This window comes from Pieris napi, chromosome 13, assembly GCF_905475465.1.
Source record: "Pieris napi chromosome 13, ilPieNapi1.2, whole genome shotgun sequence".
In the NCBI taxonomy this organism is placed as follows: domain Eukaryota; kingdom Metazoa; phylum Arthropoda; class Insecta; order Lepidoptera; family Pieridae; genus Pieris; species Pieris napi.
Window position 1 is genome coordinate 5,336,804 of NC_062246.1, and position 19,446 is coordinate 5,356,249.

General features: G+C 32.9%; 2 protein-coding genes across 2 annotated transcripts; both read left to right on the top strand.

Annotated features, from left to right (window-relative positions):
- Nucleotides 1-173: 173 nt before the first annotated feature.
- On the top strand, nt 174-7,898 carry LOC125055108 (phenoloxidase-activating enzyme 1-like). The gene is made up of 7 exons (XM_047657352.1): nt 174-332; nt 1,900-2,105; nt 2,834-3,002; nt 4,037-4,151; nt 4,894-5,081; nt 6,483-6,578; nt 7,558-7,898. The coding sequence occupies exons 1-7, from the start codon at nt 281-283 to the stop codon at nt 7,866-7,868; spliced, it is 1,137 nt and encodes a 378-aa protein (XP_047513308.1). The 5' UTR covers nt 174-280; the 3' UTR covers nt 7,869-7,898.
- Nucleotides 7,899-11,421: 3,523 nt separating this feature from the next.
- On the top strand, nt 11,422-15,510 carry LOC125055609. Its single transcript, XM_047658067.1, has 4 exons — nt 11,422-11,731; nt 12,221-12,382; nt 12,985-13,137; nt 15,195-15,510. Exons 1-4 carry the CDS (start codon nt 11,645-11,647, stop codon nt 15,360-15,362), a joined length of 570 nt encoding a protein of 189 aa, XP_047514023.1. The 5' UTR covers nt 11,422-11,644; the 3' UTR covers nt 15,363-15,510.
- Nucleotides 15,511-19,446: the final 3,936 nt, after the last annotated feature.

Below are 19,446 nucleotides of genomic sequence, written 5' to 3' on the forward strand. Positions count from 1 at the left end.
ACCACAAATTTAAAAGCAAAAAAATTTAGTATTTTTAAAATCCTTTTAATAAATTAAAATTACACCACAATTTTGTGACATTCCAACAAACTACAATATTCACATGCATAGTATATTATATATTATGCGGACCGTAATCAATACAGATACACATATACATAAAATATAGTGTACATGACCTCTAAGATCCAGTACTACTCCGCGGTCTGAACAAGGCGCGATCTCTTTACAATATCTATTATTAATTTGTTTAGTGATGACTGCGTAAATAGAATTTAAAATGAAGTGTTTTATTGTGATATTTGGACTGATTTTAATTGCGGATAATGCATGTAAGTAATTAAAGACCGATTATTTGGTATTTTTTTATTTATTACAGTTTCTAATAAAAAAAAATCTATATTAGCAGTATAGAGTAATCGCAAGTCGTAATAACAATGCACCGTGCATTGTTGACTAGCTGATGTACGTGACTTTACTTTACTGTATTACAACATATAATTACCGGCTGATATAACCTAAGAGCGTTTAGATGAATATTCGGACTTATATCAGTGTTATAAGGTCAAAAAACTATAACCACTGCGCTTATAAACTTTGTTTCCAAGTTCTATTGTATTTTGGACGGAAATCAAATTAAGAGATAAACAACTAAGCTACAAAGACTAACTAATTGATATCATTTCAATGTTTATGATATTTTAAAACGACGTTGTTTTTAATATCAATGCAAGAAATCTTGAATGGTAATTCCAAATTGCCGTATTCAAAACATGTTTTTTCTTATGCGAATCAAAGTTAATTGTTATAGAAAAATAAGTCGTATTAATACTAAAACATGTTTGTGGCATTTGTGGTTATATTAATAAAATATAACCTTCAAATTAATTCATTTATCAAAGTATAGCATGACTTTTAGTTTAAGGTTTATGATGAACTTGTTATCTTTAATAAAGAAGCCGGACATAAATGGATATTGCACTAAGACGCAGAATATTATCATCATCATCAATGCCTGTGCTATGGGCCAGACCATTCATCAGTATTTTTTCGGACATTAATATTTCGGACATCCCACCAACGCAGACTCGGTCTACCGGGTTCAATATTATACATATTAAATAGGAAGTTTTGATTTAGCTGGATAAACATAGCCCCGGAAGACTAGTTATGCATTAAGAAGTCATCATGATATAGATCACAGATCAAATGTTATCTTGCAAGTGTTTGCGTATAATATAATTCTGCGTAGATTCAAAAGATTTAAGTGCGTTTTTGCTAAAAAACGTTCGTGGTTTCTTTGAGTTTGTTATTTTTTATTTTGGCATCAAGAACCTTACGTATGTTTTATTCATCTTTAATCTTAAATTACTACTACATATTACAATAAAGACTTATAAAGAACTGGTTATGCTTTTCCTCATTAGCTTAGCATTCCTAACCACAGCACAAATAAATTGAAGAATTTTTTTTGTAAGCCCGAAGAATTGTAATTATATTAATTACAACTTTATATTTGTCAATGGCACTTAAATAGAAGTAATGACAGCTCTCAAAACTTAAAGCCTTTGATAATACATAAAATTTACGAATTCTGTTTTGTTACCTAAGCTTAATTTAAGATGAAAAGCACAAAAGCACTCAAAGTTATATTAAAATAATAGGATTTCTGTATCAACTCTGATACTTAATTGTTTTGTGTACAGAGTAATAATAGGGAATAAGGTTGTTTATATTTTTAGCTATTTAGTTTGTATGCGTAATGTGGTGAAACCATTTAATTATTGGACTAGTTTTTCTATAAAAAAATTCATATATTGTACCTATACAAATTACATTTCATTTTTTTTCAATAAAGTTACATACCCAAAATGTATAAATAATTGAAAAAAATATCAGTTTCAGAACAATGTACTACACCGCTCGGCCGGAGAAGTAACTGCATATCGCTTTATGACTGCCCGGAGCATTTAGCTGCATTTGCGCAGCGGCCTTTATCTGCCTTTGCAGTAAACTTTCTTCGGCAATCACAATGTGGTTTTGATGGAAGCATTCCTATCGTTTGCTGTGGTCCCTTACCCCCACAGACACCAGCTACTCCAACGGTTAGTTCATTAAATACTTTTAACACAAATTGATTGTATCTGACAAAAAGACGAAAGGGTGTGGACGTAGGATTTATAGTATAAATCTTTATTGTATCCACGAATACCTACTTGCAAAAGCCCTTTCAAAAAAGTCTCTTATATCACAATATGCCTTATTACTGATACATTACCAACAAAGGATGATAGCGGTGCTCTAAGGGAGCGTTCAAGTATTACGTCATGCAATTTTTGGAGATTATTGACCCCCCCCCCCATGTAACGCGCTGTAACGTTTTTCTGTACCCAAGTATAGTAAAACGTTTCGTGAGCACCTAGTGACTCTTTATGCCTAAAAGTTACCATTATATGGTGTAAAGTACTGGAAAGTCGAAAATAATATTAACAATAACACGTTATTCAATGCCCGCCCCGCATCGTAACTTTTTATAAAAGGAAAAATTCGTTACGTAATACTTAAACGCTCCCTAAGCAGGAACTGATCGTTTGTGATGTAATTATTATATTTCTAATCGTCAACACAATAATTCATTTTTTTTAAATAAGCCTTATTTAAAACCTTTAAGAATTTTATTAGAATATAGGACATCTGAGATGTCACATATAATTTTCGTGCTATCACTGTATCCCTTCTAACTTTTATTTTTCTATTTGATCCGTCAAGACATTACCAATTTGCAAGATCTTATCAAATCCAAATATGTACTATAATTTTGCAACCCTTACAGACACGGCCTCGTCCAACTCTCCCACCAGATGTAGGTGTAGATCCATCAGTTCGTGAGGACTCCTTTCCAGAACGCCGTGGCAAATGTGGTATTGAAAGGAGTGACAGGATCTTTGGAGGCATTATTGCTGATCTCGATGAGTTCCCTTGGATGACGTTAATAGGATACCGTAAGTTACTAACCATTCATTAGGTTGATTTGTAAATATTGACTCTGTGGGAAGTTTCCACAAATTATTATCTTTTTTGACAATGGCAACATCGGAATATTTGGTAGGATAGAACCGTTTGGAGGCTGCAATTATAAAAGCCGCCGTAACAAGCTTCAAGCGCAATGCACATTTAGACTAGAGTAAAAAACACATAATTCACTCTAGTGAGCTTCCGTCCTGCCCTTCAGGCGTTTGACCGCCCTACGACAGCTCGAACCGAGGTCCGAGTCTCGTAGCAGACACCCTCCTACTAGTCGTGGGAAAAGCCCATTTAAAACAGTCGGAGCTGACCGGTCTTCAGGCCACGACGATATTCCATTCAAAGAAAAATTTAATCGGCATTCCCAATGAGCAGTTTTGTTTTGACCGGCCCACTCCTGCCGTCTTCAAGTCCATAGGATCACGGAGCACACCATTCCGGGATAAATACCACCAGTGGCTGATGATAGCGGCTGTCAAAGTCTGGCACAACGGCTTGGTTTACAAACTCTACTACCAAGTGCACATAAGTGCGCAATGTACACGACTTTTTGTCCGACCGCTCCCTTAGAACGAACCTTATCGTCCCCGCGCCCCATTAGGGCCAGAGTCCCTTAAGGCTCGGTCCCAGACCTAAAAGGTTGTAGCGCCATAGACTTTTGTATTCCGTGTTATTCTTTTGATTAAATTTGAAAGTTGTTTAATTGACACCGAAATGTATGAAGTACCTAGTGTCATCATGCCAGATACACCGACACTTTAAAAGCGTAAAATCGAGTACTTTATGTGGTGTGAAAGATATGATAATCGTTTGCTGTGAAAAAATGATTTTCTCGTGTGTATTTGAAATTAAACAGACGAATCTACCAAATGTATGGAACACCGAACTGTTCTATGAGAGAGATGTGGATACGTCACTTACGGCCATTAATATGTTCGATGACACGGATCTATATATATTGATCCCCATTACATTTACCTTAACTGTCAAAATTAAATTAATAATATTTTAGGTACTAAAAGTGATCGAGTGACATATCAATGCGGTGGAGTCCTCTTCAATCACCGATATGTGTTAACTGCTGCTCATTGCGTGACCGGACAAATTCTTACCGTGGTTGGAAAATTGTAAGTATTAACAATTAAAAATATATCCAATAGCAAGGCAGCCACGGTCGATCTCATACCATGTGTACTTGAACAACTGAGCGTTTTTTATGTCAGTTATTGCCACGCACCACCACTATATGGTGCCCACTGAATTTTCGGAACCAATTTGACTCGGTCCTTCAAGAAACGAGCGTATCAATTCTTAAAAAGCCGGCAACCCACTCGCGATCCGTTTGGCATTGAGAGTGTCGATGGGCGGCGGTATCACTTAACATCAGATAAGCCTCCTGCCCGTAATATGTATATAAAAAACAACTTTTTAAAAGAAGAGAAAATTGCTAATACCAACGCTTTAGCTTCTAGGCTACTGTTAGTCTAGAAAACTATACTGATGTTGTGGGTTCGAATCCCCGTGTCCACATATACATACGGTGAAGGAAAAGTGAGGAAATCAGCACTTTTAAGAGCTAATAATCGACAGTCTTTCGCTGAATACGATTGCTGAGAAGTCCTCGAAACAGTTATGTAAATAATATTATAATCGTGTGTTAAACAAGTATTATGAAACGGTACTTACCAATTTAAAGCAATATTAAATTATTGTTTCTTACCTAGTTTCCATTTGTCTAAATAATTGTATGGAAAATCTCAATGTGTGCCTAAGCGTTGCAAAAATTTTCATACAATTTTGTTACACAATTAAATGGAAACAGATAAACACAGGGTAGAACGGCTAAAGACTTAAATAAATACTTTTCAGAGACCGCGTCCGCCTTGGCGAGTACGACACACAATCAGATATAGATTGCTTAGCTGATGATTGTGCAGAACCAGTTCAAGAGATACTAGTTCAAGCTGCCTATCCTCACTCTGGCTTCTCAGATTCCAATGTTAACAGACAAGACGATATTGCTCTCATCAGATTGAGTAAGAGGGCTAAATATTCAGGTATTTATTTTGTTTACACGATGTCTTGATCTATTTATGCATCGCACGGGTGGACATTAATTTAAAAAAAACATTGTAGATATTGATATGTTCTTTAATACTGTGGAAGATTTTTTTTCTATCATCAATAGTTTTCGCAGCGCATGCGATGAAAGATATGTTATAGGCATTTTTTTACACCTTTGGTAACACTATTGTAGTTTTAGTAGCGATCCTTATTTTTTTCTTGCAATAAAAATAGCCTGTATTAATCAGTGATAATGTAGTATTCAAATCGAGTACATACAAGTCGAGTACTTTTTGAGCTATTTCCTTACAAACATACAAATCATTCCTCTTTATAATATTAGTATAGATATTGGTCTCCGATTTTTGCATGTATCAAATTGTGTAATTTTGATACATGCAAAAACATGTCGATTTTGGTATAAGACATGCTGGTGTCCTCACCGTACGAAAAAGAGATATCTTATAAAGGCCAGCAGCGCACTCGCGAGCTTCTGGCATTGAGAGTTTCTATGGGCGTATCACTTAACCTAATCCCGAAAAATTTAAAACCTTTATCGTGGTAGTCGGTTTTTCAAGTTAGCCATAGAAAAAACAATCGAACCAAAACGCTTCTAATGAGTGATATATAATTGAATTCTAAAGAAAAGTTGTAGAGCTTGGTAATAGTTGTAGAGCCTACAGTGAAAACAGCGACAGCATATGTCTGTCTCTTCGTGATAAGCTTAAAAAGTACTGCACGGTAGTACTGTACTGTACGGTAGTACTGTACTTATTGCAGCATATAATTTTTCAAGGTTTTAAGGGTCACAGTTGTTCGAAGCCAGGATCATACCACAATTATAACATTAAACTTATAAAAACTGAAATTAAATATTTTTGTTTGAAGTAAAGTTCTATAGAAATCACTTTATAAAGTAAGCTAACTTACCTCACATTATTCAAGATAGTTTTCTACATATAAAATGATGTTAACGGATCGTTTTCACTAATTAAGGATAATGAAACGCTGAGTGCATATAACCATTACTTGTTAGCGCACCTGATAATGCAGACTCATTAATTAACAATTTCTCTCTCCTAGGTTATAAATTTGGCTGAAAAAATGTAAAAATTCTTTTAGAAAATTTAAATTAACGTAACAATCAAACATTTCTATACATGCCAAAAATTTCTTAAAATATATCAAAATACACTTACTTACACTAATATATAAAAAAGGGATATGAGATTTCTATTAGGCTACTTTTGGATGTCGTACTGATATGACGTAGATTGACCTAGTCATCGATTTTTTGAGATTTTTTGGAAGTATGTTGACTAGCACTACGGATATTAAAATAATTATAACAAACTTGTCCGGAAAACCAATATTGAAGTTGATATATTTTTTAGATTTCGTTTCGCCAATCTGTCTGCCAGACTACCAACAGCCGTTGCCGCCAGTTGGTGATGAAATGCATGTTGCAGGATGGGGAAAAACCTTGGAAGGTAATTTTTCACTACACATCTTTCATTTAAGATTTCAGCATTGCTCTACTGGTTTGATTTCTTGATGTTAAATGTTTTGCTTTAGCAGCATTAAACTAAAAAACTGTTTCCCCGGGGGGGAAGTTTAGGAGGAGGGAAGTTTAGGTCGGTTTAGTTAAAGGTCTCGCCTATATCTTAAGATACATAAATTACATTTCTAAAAAAAAAGAAAAACCTGAAGTGTTTTTGATATTTTTAAATTTGAAACCCCGTCTGAATGAATGAATAATTTCTTAGTAAATAGATATTAATTTTCAGCAAGGTGTTTGATTACCTTTTACACAGTTTATAATTATATGGGATTAAAATTGTGTTTCTACTATTGATAATACTTATCAATAACGATAAATAAACCCTAAACAAAAGTAAAACTAATTTCATGTTCAATTGATTCCAGGAAATATATAATCGCATGATCATAACACGACTCAACATATTTATATATATTTCCTGTTGTATGATCAACTTATCAGTAACTATGACAAATTCTGTATTTTCCAATGTTTTGACTATAATAATATTATACATTTAATTCAAAATGTATTTCCGGCTTAATTGATCTAATTTATAATATTGCGTTACATTGTGTCATTCTTCTGGTAGACAGCATATCCAACTGATGTTCAAATCCTGATTGGGGTGGGGAAAAAAATATGATTTTGCTATTATTTTCAAGAAATATTATACATCAAATAAAAATCATCAATTTATAGAACACTAAGACTGTTAATGAACATTACCTTAGTTAAAGCTATTCACTAGTATTGTAGAAATTTAGGTAATCATAATATTGCTTGTTAGCCATACGAGTAATTATTGTATAGGCTAGATTATAATTCATCTAAGGTCGCACTCTTTTTTGTGAACTTTATTGTGAGAAAAAAAAATTGAATAACAATATTATACAAGTTTAATAGAAATGTTAAAAATAATTTTCCAGGAAAAAGCAGCCCAGTAAAAGTGAAACTCACTATACCAATGTACGATAAAATGGAATGTATTAGCAAATACGTAACACTTAAAGCACACTTAACGGACAAGCAACTTTGTGCTGGTGGTATCTTCGCAAAGGACGCCTGCAAGGGAGACTCTGGTGGTCCACTGATGAAGAGGACTGGAGATATCTGGACCTGTGTTGGTGTCGTCTCATTTGGTTACGGTTGTGGAAGGGATGGCTGGCCAGGAGTCTACTCATCCGTTGCCAGTTACATGGACTGGATACAGGATACGCTACGATCTACTAATGTTTAGATAATTGTGATAAATAAATTTTTTACGTAATTTGTTTTCATTCCGTAGACTTCATACGATATATTGATACTGTAATCTGAAAATTACTTAAAGGAGATGTTTTTGTTTCGTTTAAATAAAAAAAGATATTTAAGCTAAAGATAAAGAGAGTACGAATCGCAGCCATCCACCAGCATTTAAATTGTGGGTGGAGCCAGTGGTACCAATAAACTATAAACAATAAACTACAAGCTCTCTCCTTATTAGAATCAGTAAAATGACTGCGTCACGACTGATTTGAGCGCGACCGCCGCTGTAAAAACCGCTGTGAGAGTTCGAAAAGTGAGTTACAGAATCGCAAGGCTGACGTAAAATTAAACCTAAATATAATATTATCTTATACAAGATAAGGCTTCACCGAGACAGTTACAAATATTAAAATACCAAGTTACTATTAATAAATTCTTTCATAAAAACTATTATTTTTAATTTATCCGATCTTAAGCTTAGTTTAAAAATATGGATATTATCATATGCATGCCAAATGTGGGTAGGGCGCTAATGAAAAAATTATATATCATATAAAAATGAAAAAATTATACATCGCTCCATATTAGGCCACCTATGGAGCGTTATAATCATACGTTTGAAATTAAAGACGTATTAAAATAAAAAAGCTAAGTATTCTTAAATATAATGCTTCTGTCGCTTCAGTAGCTGGCTAATCGGGGTTTCTCAGCAGCGCTCCCTAAGTTGCTCATTGGAGATCTCGGGCTAGTAGAATACGGTGAAGACAGCCGCTGATAAAGACTTGCAGCTGGTGCGAGATGTTGCTGGTGATCTCCCACGCTTTACACCTTAGAGATAGCATACGAGTATGCCATCGCGAAGATGTAACACGTGGACAAAGATTTGACGTCAGTCCGAATATCCGTAGAATTATTCTTCAGTCGCACTCTTCATTTGTTGTGTCGCCTCACAATTTCCTCCACTCTCCGAGCTGTAAGAGCCTTTACTTGATCGGTCCAGTGCAGCGATTAGGGGATTGGCCTCGAGGTCTGGTGCCCTATCCGTACAATAGGTATTAATGAATACATACACATGTAATACACATCTAAACTCTATGGTAAAGTAAGCTTATTTAGGTAAATTACTTTCATTGAATTGTAATATTCAATTCGGTTCCGAGCCATTGGCGTTAGGGGACTTCCTAAAAGTCATAGAGTGTTCTCTAACAAAGATATTCAATTAATCGGTACGTATCATTTGCATAGGTGTCACTCACAATCAAATTAAATGGGACTACAATTCTATGCGCATAATTAAATCATTTACCCTTTCCAAGTTATGGGCGCCTGGTAATCTAAAATTTTATTTGGCTTTCGTCCCTTGAATATACCCATACCCTATTTTAATTTAACCGACTTTGGATTAAAAGATGGTTATTTTACTACATCAATATATATCAAACAACTTTAATTTGAAGCAATATTTATTGTAAACAACTTTTATAACGATGGCACCGCGGTGGGTATAAAAGTTATAATAAAGCTTGCGAAAGTTGGAAAAAATATTTTGAGTGATTTTATTCCATATACCTTGTAGAAATTTAACAAAGCATAGGAATGTTTACTGCTTGGATAATTTACTGATCCTAGCAAGACTTAAAATTATATTAAAATTGTTTAACCATACAACTAGTTAGAGACTAAACAATCATCTAAATTAAATTACAAAATAATAACTATCTAAAATATGATATCCAATTATTGTAAATTTTCGCAACTAACCTAAAAAGCAGATATGTCGCAAAGACGGCGTAATATTCCATTGATGCATTTTACGTAGAAATTAATTGTAAGGCTGATATTTTAAGAATGCTTAAGTTTTGTAAATCGTCCAAAATCAATGTACCCTATACGTGAGTATGTCAAACTTGGCCTACGACGAGCAAAAACAATCAAAAGCTAGTAGTTTGTCAACGCAGCATGGAAAGGAGCATGCTTAATATAAGACTACCGGATCGATGGACAGCTTCAAAAGTAAGAAAAAAAAACAAACGTCAGTGACGTGCTACAAAAAATAAGAAAGCTTAAATGGAACTGGATTGGACATATAATGAGGACTAACAAAGAAAAATGGACTAAGGATGTAATAGAGTGGTATCCGAGAAACGGGAAAAGAAAACGAGGAGGTCAAATTAAAAGATGGGAGGACGATCTGCCAAAAGGATGGAGAAGGTCTGCCAAGGATAGAGAGATGTGGAAACAATTGGGAGAGGCCTATGTCGACAGACAACCTGACCAAAGTGGTTGATAATAAATTATTATTTTCGCTATGTTAATTAGATTTAAGAATGCTACTGTTGAATAAGAATAGCATGTAAGTTATAAAGGTCAGTGAATAAAGAGCTTTTATTACTTTACGTTACCTTAAAATCGGCTAATGCCCGCAATAAAATATAGTTTAGTATTTTTTTCTTCAAGCAGTATATCAAGATTTTCATCATATAACTACTGCCACAATAACAGGCTGTAAATCAAAACATTGAATTCATTTATCTCTTAGAGATAACAAATACTGTGAGGGGGAACTCCAATCGGAATCTAAAAATTACGACAGTTTAAAAGTAGGCGATATTTACATAAAACTACTATATCGGAAATGATATACACCTCGCTCACCCCATTTGTTTGTTACACGTGAAAAATACCGCGCCATTTCTATGACACACTTTTGTCTCATACAATGTTATTATCAATTATTAATTTTATGAGTTCACTTATTTACAAAGAAAACAACATATTTTAACGTTTTAACTAATTAAGTTATAGTTATAGTTTTAACTATAAGTATAATTCAGTGATTCCCAAAGTGGTCTATATCGACCCCTAGGGGTCTATGACAACCTGCAAGAGGTCTACGACATCGAAAAAAAATTTGGGGGTCCATGAAATGAAAATGGGGGCCACGATAGTGGATCTCAACACATACACTGATAGTACCTATTTACTTACATCATACTATCTTATATTATCAAAACATATTACATTATATTGACTTATTGCTTACGTTATTTTATTAATAGTTTATTTAATGCTACGTATATTATACATAACAGATACAAAATTTTATTTTGAGTAGTTTTAATTTAAATTTAATTAATAAATGTATAAATTAACATGTGTTTTTAACACTAAACTTCACTACAGTTAGAAATTTACAAGAAATCAATATCAGGTAAGTAGGGGGGTCTACCCAACACTGAAAAACATGGCAAGGGGTCTACGACACAAAAAAGTTTGGGGAACTCTGGTATAATTTGACAATAAGAGACCGAAGGATGCTTTAGTTATAAGTGCAATTAAATAAATTTAGTTGTACAAAAAAAGTGAAATCATAAAAATAATGTATTTAACAATTACAATACGAATTATAGTATAATAATACCTTTAACGTTCGAGAGGCATGAAACAAAGCCTGTAGGAAATATAACAAATATTTCGTTTCATTATTATACATGTATTTACAATTATTTTAGATTGGAATAAAATACAAACGCACGTTCGTTTCGTCTTTCGCTTTAAATTTTCTGCCCCGAACAACATGTTTAGCCTTGACAATGAATAACTGTCCTTCACAATACAAAGCTTTACATAGCATGCTTAAAATTACACTAATTACTAAAAACACGCAACCTATCGTTTTATTTGTTCTATAAAATGATGTTTATCTAAACACAATATAAAACATATTGCGTGAAGGAAACTGTTTGTTTCGACAGATACGTTTTGAAAATGTCACATGAATATTTATTTAAATATTTTATATTGATTGTTGTTTTTATCGATATTAAATTTGCTCTAGCTGATGATGATGATCGGGTATGTTTTGTAAATTGTATTTTTATTTTGTGTTATATTTGGATTTTAGTCACTTGAATAGATTTTTAATATAAAATCTGCTGGTCGTATAATAACCTATACAAGGGTCCCACAGAATTTCGTGTACTTGCAAAAATTATTATATAAAATATGTCAGAAATTAGATTATTAACATTATGAACAAAATTAAGCACTTAGAGTTTTCTTGTAGGCTTAAACGGAAACTAGATTTTATAGATCGTTCCAAATTTTAAAAGCGCTCTTACCATTAAAAATGGGTTAATATGGGGCGTGCCAAACGAAAATATATCGGAAAAATCAGTTAGGTTAGAATCTAAAAAAAACTATTTTTATTTTTTTTCAAGAGTCCACTTTCTAGTCAATACCGATAATCGGAAATAGGTGCATCCATGCTTCACGCACGTGTAATATTATTTGTATTAGCGTAATAAAGTAAATTAACTAATTTATTAAGTGTTATTGTTATAGTGTGTGATAAGCTTCAGTGACGTGGTGGAAGAGTGCGACGGCTTCGACAATCAGTTTGCAAAATTGAATTCCATGTCCTTAGGATATGTTCACAATAATGGAAGTGGAGTCAGCCTATCTGGCACAATAAGTTTGTCCGACGAAATTGATGATGGATATCAGGTATTTATAATTTGACTGCAAAACTTATGGTAAGATTCAGAAACGAATTCAGACTGAGTATGTCAATGGTTTGGAGACAGACCTTACTTTGCAGTTGCGAACATAAACGGGCAGAAAGCTTACCAGATGTTAAGTGATAGTCCACCGCTCATGGACACTCTCACAGCCAAACAGCTCGCTTTTAAGAATTGGTACGCTCTTTTCTTGAAGGACTCTAAGTCCAATAGGTTCGGAAATACCTCAGCGAGCAGCTGAATAAATATTATATTCATTCACAGTGACGGGTGTCACATATGTCAAACACAAGCGCAAACGTTCAAAAGTTTGATGTCTGGCAAAGCAGTAATTACTATTAATTTAAATAACATACCTTTATAATCACGCGAACAATGAGTCTCTCAAAATGCAATACGTTTTAACATACTGTTAATCTAGCTGCTGAATCTGACCCATACAGCCAATCTGTGACTATCTTATCTATGATAACTGTTAATATAAGCACAGATAAGGCATAGAGTACCGAACTATACTAATATAGGCAGTAGATAGTAGGCATTAATAATAATTAGTAGGCATTAAATATATTGGCTATACTATTCCAGTTAGAGTTACAAATAGCAAAAGTATCTGGTTCATCGTGTAATGATATTATGTGGATAGCAGCGAGTAACATATGCGCTAGTTTGAAAGAGGAAGACATGCCATGGTACGAACTAGTAAAGAATTTGAACATAGAAGAATGTCCAATTGTTAAGGTATTAATTTTAAATACAATTTCAATACGCATTTTTTTCGCATTACACTTACAGCCTGGCCACGGGACATTCGCCGACGCGAATATTCGCGCGGTGCGAACCGCGATGCGTCTAGCGACTGAAATAAACTCATAGCAATGTACTAATCAAGCCACGCGCAACGGCGACCAGCGATGCGACCTGCGAAATGTAGCGAGCGAATCGCGCGGGCGACTGACGTCGCGACGGGCGAGCGAAACAAATGCATGAATCAGTACGGTGCAAGCCACGGAGTCGAGCGGCAGTCGCGGCGAATAGAGAAGGGAATAAATAAGTTTAGTCGTGGTCGCGGCGAAAAATGAATACAGAGTTTTTTGTTACTGAAATACTGGCTAGACCAGCTATTTGGAAGTCTGGCCATCCACAGCATTAATTTAATATACCTTAATCTCAATAACAATTTTTCAGCGGCACTTAAAATTCTATTTGCATTAACTTTTTTCTCCAATTCTGGTTGAATATTCATAAGAATATAATTGAAGGTTTCAATACTCATTCTGGTATACTCAAAAAAATAATTCTGGATATATTCTGAATTTCTCATACTTCTTGTGGAATTCTCCACAATTTCTCCAAATATTAGGTCTTGCACCAAAAGCTATTACTTTCCAAGCAATATCGAGATGATTACGATAAAGACATTTCGCTGTCGAACTTCCTTACTGGTCGCGGCGGCAAACGTGACTGGTCCGTGGCCTGCAAACGGCCCCGCGCGAATGGTTGCCTCGCCTCCCGCATCGCCGTTCGCACCGCCGATCCCCGTGGCCAGGCCGTTAGCTCTCTTCTATTGCCTGGACCATTCCAGGCAACCTGCGTCCTCTGCACTCAGACTATATATTTACTGTTTTACATTTATTGGTGTCTGTACAAATATATATGAATAAATATACGAAAAATATAAACAGGCTGGGTGTTAATTTTGTACTTGAGCTACTGTTACTCGTTCTGTATGGCAACATTGTCGCAGCAGTAATTTAATTCACATTTTTGAATTAAATTACTGCTACTTAAATTACTGTGAGTTTTGCGGTCCACACGTTGATTTTTACTCGACTTCGAGTAAAACTATCGAGTTCTACCGTATGTGAGTACTGACCTTTATAAGGCCATCGAGGCCCTTCTTTGACCCCAAATCTCTTAACTATTAGTTTCTATTATAAATGTATTTAAAGCACAACATAGTTTTGAGTATTTTTTAATTCAAATTAATAGGCTATATTGCTCTTACAACTTAATTACTAACATTGATGAAAATATTGATATATGAATATTCATACTATGCTATGTTATATATTATAACATAGCAATCTTGTAACTTACCGTATTTTTTTTTATCATGCTCCTAATAAGGTTTCAGATTCCATTTAGTTTATTTGTTAAAAAAAAGTCTTAACATAACAATAATACAGTATTTACAATTTTCTTAACCTGCATAGTGATAATAAAAAGAAAATTATAACAAATTTAAATTTGATATTTAGTTTTAGTTATTATTTATTTTAGTATTTTTGTAGTTATACTTCTTTAGGCGCGTTATGCAAAATTTATGAGAGTGAAATTTTACGATGCGCGCGCACCGTGACACAAAATTAACAGAATGATGTTGCCCACGGAAGATGCTACGGCGTTGGACGTAATTTAAAAACAACATTCGAATAATAATTGAATTTATGTTACACTTAATGTAAGAGAATAATAATAAATATTTATTTATAAAATTTTCAAATGTAAACTGAACTTTATTGACTATAATCTTAGTTAGTTAAGTCTTTGATTATTTAATTGTAATTAATTATTGGCATGCAATCGAACACTTTTTTTAATAATGCCAAAGAAGTATAACTTCTTACGCGCGTACATAAGTACACGCACCCTTTTTTTTAGTTTAAGTTATTAATATTATCTTCTAATATATTTGATGTGTATGTGTGTAAAATGTGTGATGTCACATTTTCTTGTATAATTTTATGCATACACGTTGTTAAATAATATAATTAAATAAATAAAATCAATTTTAGGCTGATTACGTCATGAACAACCTGCTTATAAAAGACGGCTCGGCATCGCACTTCTGTACTCCCGAAATGGTTGGAGAATATTGCATACAGCTATCGATCACAAACAGCAGGAACCAGGAAGTAGTGTGTTATACTTCCTACATCAGTGTAGAGGGCGGCGACAAATAACTTCAAATTATTTATAAAATAAATTAGCTTTAAGTCATAACACTATCAAAATTTGAAGAAAAAACTTTTTAACCGGATTAAAGTTATGTATTATTATAAATTTACAATTATTTAACATAATTTTAGTTGGTATCAACTAACTCCGGGGAAATAAATACAGATAATGCAACTTTCTCTGCAGCTGTGATACTTTTTGACATCCAACACCTTTTGTCTTCAGTCACCGTGACCACGCACGCTGTAAAGCACGCGACACGTCGGATAAATTTATAATTATGTTAAATAATTGTAAATTTATAATAATACATAACTTTAATAAGGTTAAAAAGTTTTTTCTTTAAATGTGTAAAGGTTAATCAAAGACAATACTGCTATCAAAATTATTAATTCTATCAATATTTTAAAATCTGACTTAATTGTAATACGGTATAATTAATGTTAAATTTATTTTTTATAATCTTACTGAATGCTAACAGGAATCTAAAAATAAATCCTTATAAAAACAAAGGTATTTAATTGACTTTGACAACATTGTATATCAGTAAATATACCTCTATAGCATTTCATCCTAATTAACACAGCAGAATAAATATTGTTCGTAAAACTCACGTATAAATTAATAATTGCGACGGGGAGACCGTCAGGCTTTATTAACTTTTTCCTAGTCTGGGCGGTTTTTATACCCACTGGTCAGTATTAAAGTTTCGAGTCATTAATTCCCTCGGTTTTATGACATTTTAGAGATAGCGGTTCTAAAAATTAAGTTAATAAAAATGATTACGAACCAATGCCTTTGTCTCTAGAGTTTTCTTCTGGCGGTCTTCTTGAATGAATAATATCAACTTATAGTTTTAAAATTTGTGGGATTTTCATTGTTATTGTATATTGTTCGTATAACTTCTTTTATTTACTTATAATTTACTTAACGTGATCTTTTAAAAATCTTTACAAGTTCCCTCCAAAGGAAATAATCGTGGGCATCTGCATACATTGGTAGCACTCGCGTTGATCAGAAATAATAATAAAATCACTAATGAACATTTAAACAATACTATTACGACGATCGGTCGCTTGGTCTCTAGAATAATTTCATGTGTAACCTCTTCATAAATAAAAATCATCACAATGAATCCCGAATTTACACTAAGTTAAATTATATATTAAGTACTACTACACTAACATAAAAGGGTATTATTTAAATGTTTCACTTTATGTATTCTTAAGAAAAATAGTTCTTAATTAAATAACTATTATTTGTAGTTTAAGCCCCGACTCTTAAAAAGATGTAAGGGTCACTATCAGCTGTATGCAAATGCAAGCACGCTTCAACCAACCTTTTAGATTTCAAATCGTTATATTATTCAAATTACCGTATATTTCATACGGATTTGTATAAAATATACTAAAAGTTAAATTAAAAAGCTCGGGTTGAGTTTTAGAATATTTCAAAGTTTCATTAAACATTTTAATGGGACTTCTTTGAAAATGTCATCAATCAAATTTATATATTCTAGATAAACGGGCCATGGATCAAATACATTTCTGCGTCTTACTGTTACTGTGTCATTGTATGATTGGGAGGCATACAATGTCTCCAGAATTACTTAGTCATTTTAAAAATAAAAACATTTAAAGGTTGTTGTGTCATCAATATACGAAAAAAAATAAACGAACAAAATTTAATATGCTTCATTGGATTTTTGAAGTTATACTTCTTTAGGCGCGTTATAAAAAATTGATGAGAGTGAAATTTTACGATGCGCGCACCGTGACACAAAATTATCAGTATGAAGTTGCCCACGGAAGATGCTACGGCATTGGACATAATTTAAAAACAACATTCGAATAATAATATAATTTATGTTAGTCTTAATGTAAGAGAATAATAATAAATATTTATTTATTTAATTTTTCAAATTTAAACTGAACTTTATTGACTATAATGACTCCTTTTACAGTCTTTGATTATTTAATTGTAATTAATTATTTGCATACAATCAAAAACTATTTTTAATAATGCCAAAGAAGTATAACTTCTTACGCCTACATAAGTACACGCACCCTTTTTTTTCTTCAAAAAAGTGAAAAGAAAGCTTTGTACAAATAGTAGTATATATTTATTTTTTAAACAATAAATAAAATAAAAATTGAAACCAAATAAGGTTCTATGTCATCCATTTTTGTATGAATTTTTAGTAAATATTTGTATTTACTGTATAAAATAAAACACTTCACTATAAGTTGCTTCTGTATCATGACATTTTATCGAACTATACGTGAAAATAACTATCTTATCACTAGGTTAACGTAATAATGAAAATAAGAGCGCAGTATCAAATTGCGATTTTGGTTGTACACAAGAGGCTTCAAGTAGAATGAGCCTCAAAATCAAGTTCATTGTTCATAAAAACAATGGAGTTGACGTTCGTTTTTCACAATATAGAGGAAGTGCTGTAATTTGCAAAAGGGGTTAGGAAATTATTTGAACTTTGCTTACTTTGAGACTTGCTCATTTTGTCGCATGGGGACCTTGATTACATTGACTCTCATTTTCGATTTTCAGCACATTGAGAGGAGTGACAAATATTGAAGTAACGGAGGAATTAAATTAGCTTTTAGTTTTCTTTTTGTCTTTTTTCATAAACTTTTTTGGTTTTTGGTCTTACAAACAATATACAGTATGAAATGTTTTTTAATAGGCGATACGGGTGGAGCTTTGTTGGTAAACTTTTAAAAATACAATTTTCAGATCAAAACGCGATTAATTATCACAATTTAATTTAAGGTTTAAATTATGTAAGCTGCCAAGTAAATAATTATAAAAAAATCGAGCAATATCTATATATCAAAATATTTAATTTGCTATACACAAAAGGATGACAGTTTTTAATTTAGACATTAAGCCGACTGTCAACTAGTGCAATATGTCAGATGTCGTCAGTAAAATTGAGCGCGTGCGCATAATTTTCATACCTTTCTGAACCCGTATATTATTTTTGATTATTGGAGGAGCCTCACTAGAGCACTAGTAAACATTTTCAGTAATCAGTAACGGAATCGTCGTTTTTTTAAAATAGAAAGCATTATAATTTTTTGAGGGTAGTGAATCTGGCTATATATGTCCTACCCTCACAACCTCTTGTTTGATGTATCTTTCTTAATGATACGTATCTTCTTTGAAATGAGATTTATTTATTTATTTATTTATTTATTTATTTAATTATAAGTAATCTTACAGCTAACATACAAAATATTACAAAACAAACACTTATACAGTACAAAAAGCCAAAACAGATTACATAGATATACAATATTATATAAGAAAAATGTAACAAATAAGCGCATCAATAGAAAAAATATATGCAGAGAACTGAAATTTAATATTTAAAACAAAAAATAATACCAAATACAACCTAAACAAAATTCGAGTCTTCCCGCCCCTTCAAATATTTTCTCACATGTTCCTTGGTGAGGTGGAAAATATCAAATTCCTCATAATTAGTGTTATAGTTAGATAAAACCCGAAACATTGGTGAATTATGCAGGTAATTCGAGTTCGTACGAGGCACATGGAACAATTTTGAGTGTCTTGTCGCATATTTAGAAGGAATTTTAAAAGAAATTAACGACAGCAAATAGGGGCTATCGATCCGCCCATTAAGGATACCATGTAAAAAAAGCAGGTCTTGCTGACTTCGCCGACTTTCTAATGAGTCTAAATTAAAATAATTGCAAGAATGCGCATAACTATCGAAGCATTGGTATTTTTTAAAACTAAGGAATTTTACAAACTTTTTTTGTATATTTTCTATTGCTTTTTTATACTTAGTATAATATGGAGACCACATAACACTCGCATACTCCAGCACGCTTCTAACATAAGCAAAATATAAGCTTTTAATGCAATGTATGTTATTAAATGTCTTGCATGACCGCTTGACAAATCCTAGTTGCATATACGCTTTGCCTGTTATGTCATCGATATGTTGTGATAGGCCCATTTTTTCATCTAATAGTATTCCCAGGTCTTTTACTAATTTTACTTGTTTTATTGGGGTGTTATCGATTTTGTAAGTGTATTGAA